Source organism: Carcharodon carcharias, chromosome 9, assembly GCF_017639515.1.
Source record: "Carcharodon carcharias isolate sCarCar2 chromosome 9, sCarCar2.pri, whole genome shotgun sequence".
Classification (NCBI taxonomy): Eukaryota; Metazoa; Chordata; class Chondrichthyes; order Lamniformes; family Lamnidae; genus Carcharodon; species Carcharodon carcharias.
In genome coordinates, this window is record NC_054475.1 from 125744072 (window position 1) to 125754249 (window position 10178).

Below are 10178 nucleotides of genomic sequence, written 5' to 3' on the forward strand. Positions count from 1 at the left end.
TTGTTTAAAAGACAGTTTGCTGGAAAGTAAGATATTTTCAAAATCAGAAACAAATGAATAAAAAATGTATCTTCTTCAGATCCAAAACAACTCGGATTCGGTGAGAGAACGGGAACGAGAAGCTCCGGGAATACCATTGGTATTGGCAAAGACACCGCTGAGAAAAAATGCTCCTTGTGTGCAGCTCCGATTGAAACCTCAGAAACGCGCGGTAATGTCGCCCCACAGATGTTGCTGGGCACATGGCGTCAGATTTTAAAGAGACTTTGGTCTACAGCTCGCACGTGCTGTCCTTCAGTGTCACCATAGGTCCAGACACGGGGGCTCAGTGTGCTTTCTGGGGGAGGGAAAAATCAGTTTTGAATTAATGTTAAGGATTAGAACACAGCTACAAGATGTTTTTAAAGTTGCTTTGATATGAACCGAGCATTGCACATAGCCGAATCCAAGCCCAAAACACAACGGGAAAGAAATGGGATGTAGGGTTTGACATCTGCTCCTACTGATATATACCGAGAAACAAAACTGTCCTTCTCGACTGCATTGATATATTCTCCAGACAAACGTAAAGTTGAAAATTAAATTGACTTTTTAAAATCACCTTGTCCAGTTAACAACGAAGTAAGTAATTCGATATAAGGGTATAAGGTACCTGTAGGGTTTATATGTAGATTGAGTCATGTAAAATGATTAAGGATTGATAAATTAAGCCAGCTGGGGTAAAACAAATCTTATACAATGGCTTTGGTAAAAAGTGTTTTCTGTCATGAAGGAATATTAATTAAAACAAAAATCATTTCTTATCACATGACGTGAATTTATTTAAATTAAGAATTGTTTATTAATAATCTACCCCCGCATCCACCCCCATCATAATAAAGACACAGAGCCGAGTTTCTGGGTGGCATTGTGGCTGATAACGAGCAGCTTTGAGAAATATTTTGGAAACTCGATCGATTTATTGAGCTGAAGTTAGCTTGCTATCTGAAGCAATGCAAGCCAGCCAGCATTGGTCGATCTGAGATTAAGTCTTTTCTTTTAACAGAACAATGATCAGAAACACCCCGTGCATCAATTCCCCCTGCTCTGCCCTCCGCTGGACTTCCTTCAAAAACCTCCCCGCCTCGCTGGAGAGCTTTCCCAACTTAAAAAAGATGCCGAAAAGTGGAAAATTCACCACTTTCTTCTAAACAGGCATGGTGCCTGGTTGTGTAGCGGGGGTTAAAATGGGGCAATTCTTAACCATAAATCCATCACAAACGAATAAAGCCAAGAGGCAAATCACTCCCATTTTAAAACCCTTAGATTGCTTACGGTTCTGTCAACTCATGTGATCCCTTCAGGACAATATTTTTTTCCAATTAAAAAAATCCGAACAAACTCAATAAACTATGGAGTTGGGATGAAGACCTAAAATGGTTAAACGTAAGGATGCGACGTGTTATTGAGCAACCGTTTGGGATATCATCGAAGGTGCATTGATTTGTTCAGTATTCAGTGACACGCAGGGATTGCTTTCGTACTGATATATGGGCTTGAAATATTTGCAGTTCGGTTTTACCCCTTTCCTGCACTGACTTTAGACACTAGAAGTTGGAGACATCCCAGATTTTGCCCAGAATAGGCCGGCTCCCCTCTGGGAGAGACTGGCCCAGGAATGGCCAGGGCTCACAGCATCACTAGCAATCGGAACCTTATCCCAGTTCCCGCCGAGGGATGGGACCAGGGTGTTAAAATGATATTTGATAGCCGAATCTGTCAGGAATTTGGCTTCTGCAAAGTAGGCATCCTTTCTCGCCAGTGTCTGGTTCCACCTCCACCTCCCGCCACCACCCGCCCCCAGCTACCCCCCCCCTCCCCCCCCCCCCCCCCCCCCCACCACCACCACCCCCAACAAGTTAAACATTTGTTGTCTTGAGGCTTTATTTATGGGTCATTCGCAATTAATTCACACAAGATTGTGAGCTTGGATCTGACTGTAATCTATTTCAAAATCATGGTTAGCTTATTCACTTAGGAAAAGGATTCAATTTTTTTTTTTGGTGGGGGCAGGATTGCAGACTGCCACATGTAATCTTTCCCACCTCACTCCGATTGTGCTGTTATTATGTAAAGACTCGGGACTCCGTTTATTGAGGAGGATGTGTAGGTTTCTTTCTCCTTGGCTGACATCGCAGCAGTGTTACAATCTTTATTTGTAAACAACCTCGGGGATGACCCTCCTCTTTCGACTCGCACGAAGATTCATGTCAGTCCTGTCAGTGTCCGTTTAACATTCATTTAGCCCCTGTCTGTATCCCAGACGCCCTGCGATCTGTTGGTCCCCGCGCCAATTTGCCACATCTCCTTCTCGGTGGTCTTTGCAGCCTCTTGTAGCAGTTCTCCTGGACACACCTCTCCAGACAAAGCTTTATTCACTTTGAAATGATCTCACTCACAATCCTTCTCCCCGAACGACATGCACTCTCAGCAGTCAGCGCCTGTGCAAAATGAATAGCACGGGAAGGCTTAACAACCCTCAGCCTAAGCACCCAAAACCATCACTTAAAACACACTGGTCCATTGCCCACAACACTCGTAGCTTTAGGAAACCGATTACATGTTTGCTGTTAGCTTAACGATTTATACGCAAGTGGGCTGCTTGAATTAAAATAAAACGATTGTAATTAAAAATGGACAATACTGACATGGAGAAGGTTACACCACGGTCTGTCCAAATCGGCCAAGCCAACGTTCAGGGCGAATAAGCAATAAATTCCCGAGGATATTTTCCTGCAAGTATTTACATTCCGGACAATTCCATGCGGGTACTTTGTCTATTCTACAAGTATATAAATATGTATTCGATTAAAATATGCAGTGCAAGTATCTTTCTACTGAGATGAACATTCAGCATCGTTGATGTTCCAATATGTAATCGGTTCTATCTATCCCGTGCATCAATTGTTTGTGATCTTTCTAGTCTCCGACACGATATGGATTTGTGTATTTGCTCCCAGACCGGGAAGGGGCTGTAGTCTGGTATCTATCAGTGGGTCCGCTGTCAGCAGCCTCGCAGAAAAGATTGATATTTCTGTTCGACCGTACACACAACGTCCACACATCTCCGCACACGCGTTACACGCGTTGTCAAGGTCCGAAATGAGGGTACTGAGCCTCAAACAGACCGTATGAACAAGCTGCAAATCTTTGTCAAACGCCCATTTAATCCTCAGAAATATGGAACTGTTTTAATTAAAACAAACAGCCGCTTGACAACACATTATACTGACAATTCTTATTTACTCAGTTTGAGGCGATGCGAGGAAGCTTTGCACTATCCAGGGGTTAGCAAATATACCAAAAGGAGCTGGGGTTTTATTTTAACTTTTTAAATCCAGGAAAAATCAGAAGCATTGGTTTATTGTTACATCACGAACACTCGCTCTGGATTTATCACGCACACGGTATCCCAAGTCATATCACCCAGTCTTAGTGTATCAGATAAATACATATATAAATGTATCTGACTATGGTACTCGCCACGCCCTATCTCTAATCTCTTCCAAGCATTGACAAACAATGAGTATTTCACGGACGTGTACCGGGAACACTGCAGCAAAACCAAGCCATTGGAACTTAACTGAACTTTGTAGCTGCTCCATGAAATACCCCGCCGTCCTTCAAAGAAATTTCAAAATATATTGAGCGAGGTTATTTAAGACAAATTGCTCCCAATGTTTCTATATTGCCAAAGCCAAGCCTCCAGTCTTTTCAAATCAGACACTTTCACACATGGAAAGCACTTGGACATTCCGAATTAAGGTTGCCAACGCACATTTTCCTGTGGATAATTGTATATAATGTTTGACAATCTGTGGAATTGCAATGGGACTTTTGTTTTTTAAAAATATTATCTGATTTCTTAAGTTTCAGCAGGAGCTCAGTGACAATCAGGAGGAGCTCTATTGGTGTTCCATCAGGTTGCTAAGGAAATGTAAACAGAAGTGAAGCTGATGGACTATTCGCATTATCTCTCAGGAAAAGGGGGGGGGGGGGGATGAATCAAAGTTTGAATATACAAACCGAACAAAAATAAACTCCATCATGCTAATAAGTAAAACCTCGTCGGGTTATGTTCACTTCAGAATCTAATATCTTTGCGAGTTCAGACATGCATCCTCTTTCTCCTTCCCGCTATCCCCTTTTGTCCTGAAAAATTCATCGGAGAGGGTTTAATTGATATCAAACGCTCTTTAACCGGGACGGGGACTGTCATTTCGCGCCTCCGATCTGTCTCCAATGGCGGGTTGTCGGGGTGGGGGGGGTGGGGGGGGGGGGGTACCGGATTAACCAGCGAGCAAGCAGCATTCTCTATTGCTGAGGAATTCAATTAAAAACGAAACCAAATTCGTGTGGCCCAAAGAGCGCCTCTCTTCTGAGAGAGAGAGAGAAAAAATAAGCCTATGGATTTCAACAGGATCTGGCGGGACACAATGTACTTTTTGTAACAGTGCTCACAGATGCAGGTGAAGTTCGAGTTAAAAGGTCGTGACACTGATTGACAGTTCCTAGTCGGGGTTTTATGCTGTTTTACCCCATTGACAGGGGGCTGCAAATCTCATCAAGAATCATTCACAAATCCGGGGCAGAAAACATGTCCTTTTCTTGCAGATTGAATCATTTAACACTAAATCAGAAATATTTATTTGATATACATTTATATATGTTATATATATATATATGCTCCGGTTAACAGTAAGCCAGTGCACCCTTGTGCTAGGTCAGTCCCTCTCCCATGTCCGGCCAGTCTACTTGTTTGAATTGCCCTCTTTTTATTCTGCTCCTTGGATATATGGTATAATGTGACCACTGTTCTCTCTTTTATTTCTCTCTCTATGGTAACGAAGATCATCGGCGCAAAAATGTGTCTATGAATAAGGAAATCAGCATAAAAGGGCGTCTGAGAGCCGCATCTGTTACACTTGGGAAGTTAGCGCCTGTTAGTCTAACATGAAAGAGCCAAGAGGGAAATTCCTCCATCAGTCCTTTTTCTTTAAAAAAAAACAGAGCGCAGATAACGTGACAAATCGAACTCAAACAACCGTAAATCCAGCTTCGGCAACCGATGTGATCTTCCAACTTTTGCGCGCTACATTTGACGAAGCAACATTATATATTAAAATTACGGCATTCAAAGGTCAGATATTTGACTGTTTATCAAATTAAAAGTGCTTTCCACTATGTTTTACTGCTAATTTTTGAAGCTGGTCCCTCCTGACAAGGTTTAACTTTGAGATGATGCGCTGGATAGTCCTCCTGGACTTCGTTGGCTTTAGAAAGTGACATGGTCAGAAAGAGTTGAGCCATGATGTGTTCCCCAGCACCCCATCGCCCCCACCCCCCCCCCCGCCCCGACATCCACCCATCACAACCTCCTCCCCCCCCGCCCCCCAACCTTTCGTCTTGACCTTGAGAAAGATAAAACCAGTCTTTCCCCACTATGTATCCCAAATGGCAAAAAAAAAGAAACTTTTAATAAGGGCACTTAAACATGGCTGGACAAAGGTCAGCCCCAGTGTTCAGAGAAGGTCTCCTCTTTACAAGGTAACTTACCGTGTAAGGTGGAGACATTCGCTTCCTACGGAAAGTTGCTGGGACAGACATTCTGCGCGCTACTGGTGGACTAGTCCTTGGCATTAGAATTGACCGCGTTCTGTTTTGAACCCCATGTTATTGCATTGTTCCTCTGTCCTTGTGAGGGTCCAGGAATACCATCCTGGCCGGCCAACACTGGTAAACACTGCAGATTAATTTGCCGAGCACTTTGAATTTCTCAACGTTAAAGCGAAAATATTTCAAAATCAACCCCCCCCCCCCCCTAAAAAAAACATTCTCCATTATCACTCTTGTTGAGAAGGCATTACAAAGCTGTGTGTCTTAAAATATTCAAATGAAAACACATAGGAGTGCGGTCTGTTGCAGTACTGGAAGCTAAACAATGAACTGGAAAATACTCACCTATCAGCGGCTGTAGATCCCTCGAAATTTCAGCTCAGCTGAATTTAGAGAAAGTGTCGTCGGCAATGGCTTAGAGCATCTGCCGGCGTTCCTTTATTTTGCCCTAAATATATGAAAATGTATGCAAATTTAAATCAATCTTAACCTAGGATCTCTCGTTGTATTTAATGGAATTTCAAACCAATAGCTGGACTCTGAAGCTGTTATACCAATGTCAAATGTAATTATTACGCGTGCCAACATCTCAAAATGCCTATAAAATGCCCCCATCATTTCCTACCGGGTTTTCCAAGGAATAAGGGACCGAACGAACGAGGTGACTGTTCTTATAATCCTAATTTCTCGCTAGCACTGCGCTGCTTGTGAGAAGTCCCCGTCCTTTGAAAATACTTCCTGATATAAATAATTTCCGAAGGCTCTGTCATTCAGGGAGTCAGCCAAGGTCCAGTGCTGGTATTTGACGCTGTACCGCACACAAATGTGCACACGATTTACATTTTTAATAAGCATGTTGTGCCCTAGTCATATTACGAATCGAACAAAATGAGAATAATTTGTCCGTCCCCCCCCCCCCCACCGAAATAAAGAGTTGTGTAGTAGCTACAATGTTTAACTTCGTACACGAGATCAAAGCCTTTGCCCAAATATAATCTGAACTGTGTGGAAAATAAACATTCGTTATTAACTCCAGCTCAGTAATATATTGGGCACATTAAGTGACCATCCACGTTACTTGCTGCAGGGTCATATGAAACGCCTGGTGTTCCAAAGGATGTGCAAAATTGTCAATTTTTTTTAAAAACAAGAGTTCTGAACTTTTCAACAGAAGGTTTTAGTTGTTCTTTAAGAATCGGGGTGGGTGGGGGAGGGGGGCGGGGAGTCCCTGATTCGATATAAAAGTTCTGGGCAAAACTTTGCCCGATTGCAAAGGACAAATGGTGTGTCTCCTCGCTGCAGCAAGAGTTAACCATCAGTAAGATGTGACCTGCCAGTTAGCCAGTGGGCTATCCAATGGGCTTCGGCGCTTCCTTGACTTCCTCATTGGGTCGACAGTCGAGGTTTGGAGTTTAAACACAAACTTCCCCCCTCCCTCCCTCCCCAGACATACAGGCAAATTTGGTTAGGCTGCTCCACCTCTGAGATCCTGATTGGCTGCTAACGTCATGACGCCCATGCTTTTGGCCTGTTGCTCAGCCCGGCGTGGTTCCCCATTGGTCTAGAAGGCTGCCTATCACTGACCTCCTCTCCCCCACCACTCCCCCCCCCCCAACCACCACTACCCTCCCCCCCCCCCCACCCCCCACCCCCCTCCTCCTCCTGGTGACCCCCTTTACCTCAGCTTTGTTGTCAAAGACTGAAGCTGTTCCCGGAGGCAGGTTATTATTACTGAGGGATTGACGGAGCCATGGCCACGGCAGCTTCCAATCTCTACATGCCGAGCAGTGGGATCCTCACTTCCAACTCCATCGTCCACACCGAGTCGTCGAGCATGCAGCAGGCGGGCAGCTTTCGGAGCCACCAGAAACTCATCCAAAGTGACTACCTGCAGGGGCTCCCCAGCAACGGGCACCCCCTGTCCCACCAGTGGGTGACGGCTTTACCTGAAGGCAGCCCGTGGTCCACGGCGCTGGCGGCGAGCCCCCTGAGCCAGCAGGATGTGAAGCCCGGCAGGGAGGACCTGCACGGCGGGGCCAGCCTGCACCACCGCGCGAGCCACATTGCTCACCACTCGCCGCACGCCAACCACCCGGGCGCCTGGGGCGGCGGCGCAGGCGGCGGCGGAGGAGGCGGCGGAGGCGGCGGCGGCGGCGCTCACAACCCCCCTGGGCAGCCGCTCAACATCTACTCGCAGGCCGCCTTCACGGTCAACGGCATGCTGGAGCACGTCGGCCCGCCTCCGCCACCGAGCGCCGTGGGCCAGGGCATGCACCCGGCCGGCCTCAGGGACAGCGGCGAGCACGGGGAGCTGGCGCCCCATCACTGCCACGACCACTCGGACGAGGAGACCCCGACCTCGGACGAGCTTGAGCAGTTCGCCAAGCAGTTCAAGCAGCGGCGGATCAAGCTGGGCTTCACCCAGGCCGACGTAGGGCTGGCGCTGGGCACCTTGTACGGGAATGTCTTCTCACAGACCACCATCTGCAGATTCGAGGCGCTGCAGCTGAGCTTCAAGAACATGTGCAAGCTGAAACCCTTGCTCAATAAGTGGCTGGAAGAGGCGGACTCCACCACGGGCAGCCCGACCAGCATCGACAAGATAGCGGCTCAGGGGAGGAAGCGAAAGAAGCGCACGTCTATAGAGGTGAGTGTCAAAGGGGCCCTAGAGACCCATTTCCTGAAATGTCCCAAACCCGCAGCCCAAGAGATCTCCAGTCTAGCCGACAGTTTGCAGTTAGAGAAGGAAGTTGTGCGGGTCTGGTTTTGTAACAGACGGCAAAAAGAGAAACGAATGACTCCTCCCGGCTTGCATCAACAGGACGAAGTGTTCTCCCATAGCGTTGACCCAGAGACACCGACACACCACGATCTTTAACCGGGAGCCCTGACAATGGGCACTGCTGGCACTCGCTGGAACATGAACTGAGAAAGGAATGGGGAGCGCTTCCCCCCTCCCCCCTCCCTTAAATTATATATTTGACTGTCACAATGAGGGCGGGGGCAGAGAAGAGAAAGTTGTATGTCAAAATAAACAGTCTGCGAGCAGGCGAAATTCCTAAACTATGTACAGTTAGCAGTCGTGTTCACATTGTCCACGCCTGTGGGGATGAACACCTAATCGAGGACATTGTTTTACCGCAACTGTGGTAAATTGTTATGCTCAGACAAGGATTGCAGTCCAACTGTGTGCCTAACACCCATCAGCGCCTTGGTTTTCTCGACTATATCAGGTGAATCTGTTGCTATGGCCGGCATTACCCCCTCCCTCCCTCCCCACAACCTTCCTTTTAATAACTGGTTTTAAGCAGTACGACCTGCCATCAAAACGTACAGTATTATTACCTATTGAACTGGTCTGTAGGAAATGCATACAAACGGTTAGGCCCGGAAGACAGTTTAACAACAGGCTGAAAGATATATTGAAAAAAAGTAAGCCTCAATCAAAATACTTGGGCAGCATTGTGTCCAAGTTATCCTACTCGTGACGAACGTTACTTTAAGCAACTGTAGGAAAATGTTTGAAAGGCTGTGACCTCAGTTGCACTAATTTTTATGTAAAGGGAATATTTTGGCCTCTCAGTTGCAAAAAAAACAAACATTAACACTGCCGTGGAAACCGCTGGTATAGAGATAGAAAGCTGGCAAATATTTTTTTCTCTCTCACCCAGGTACCTGCCTCTGTGCGCATGCAGGTATTTTATTCGGTATCAACGCCAATTTCAGCGGAGTTTCGAGCGAGTTCTCAAAAACCTGCCTTTTTTAGAGGTGGAGGAGGGGGTGGGGTGGAAAGGAAAAAAAACTTTTTAAATTTAAAAAGACGGATCAGTTGCTGGTCCGAAATATAAGATATTTTCTTTAAATGTTTCTTTTTCAACGATTATATTTGGATTACTTATGGAGGCTGCGAACAGTAATTTATTTTCCTCAAATTTTGTATTATGTTTTTAAAAGACAGAATCACCGCGTTAAAGAAAGCAGTAAAATGTTTGTTGTTTAATAAATTATATATTTGATGTCAGATTTGATTGTAACACGATTTAAGTTTGTGATTTGGTGACAAGAATTTCATTTTGGTGTACAAAAAGATCAAATCTGTTCAAATAAATTTGTTATTAAAACTATGTTGTGTTTGCAGTCATGTCTAGTGTTCTCCCTCCCCCAATACCCAGAATCAATGGTCTGATAGGTTAGTGCATTATTTTGCATTTATCGGCGTTTATTTATTTGCGTTTTTGCTGTTTTGACAATTTTTTTTTTTTACAAATTCAGAGGGGAGAAGTTAATAACTGGGACAATGTCCTGAGCATAGCGGTAAATACACTCACATTCCACAGTCGCAATGTCGAAATGAGAGTTTATTATAAGATTCCACGCTTGTTCCATCACTGTTGGGAGGATTCCGTCCAAATGCAGTTGTATATCAGATAGGTTGAGCTACCGGTCATTTAAGTCTAGTTTCAAATGTAGCATCACACTCATTCTGCCTTCTAACTGAAGGTAGACAAATGAGAATCGGTAAC

At 45.4% G+C, this 10178-nt stretch overlaps 1 protein-coding gene across 1 annotated transcript; it reads left to right on the forward strand.

Moving 5' to 3' along the window:
- The first annotated feature begins 7405 nt into the window (after positions 1 to 7405).
- On the forward strand, positions 7406 to 8533 carry LOC121282228 (POU domain, class 3, transcription factor 4-B-like). The gene has a single exon (XM_041195833.1). The coding sequence runs from the start codon at positions 7406 to 7408 to the stop codon at positions 8531 to 8533; it is 1128 nt and encodes a 375-aa protein (XP_041051767.1).
- The last annotated feature ends 1645 nt before the right edge of the window (positions 8534 to 10178 follow it).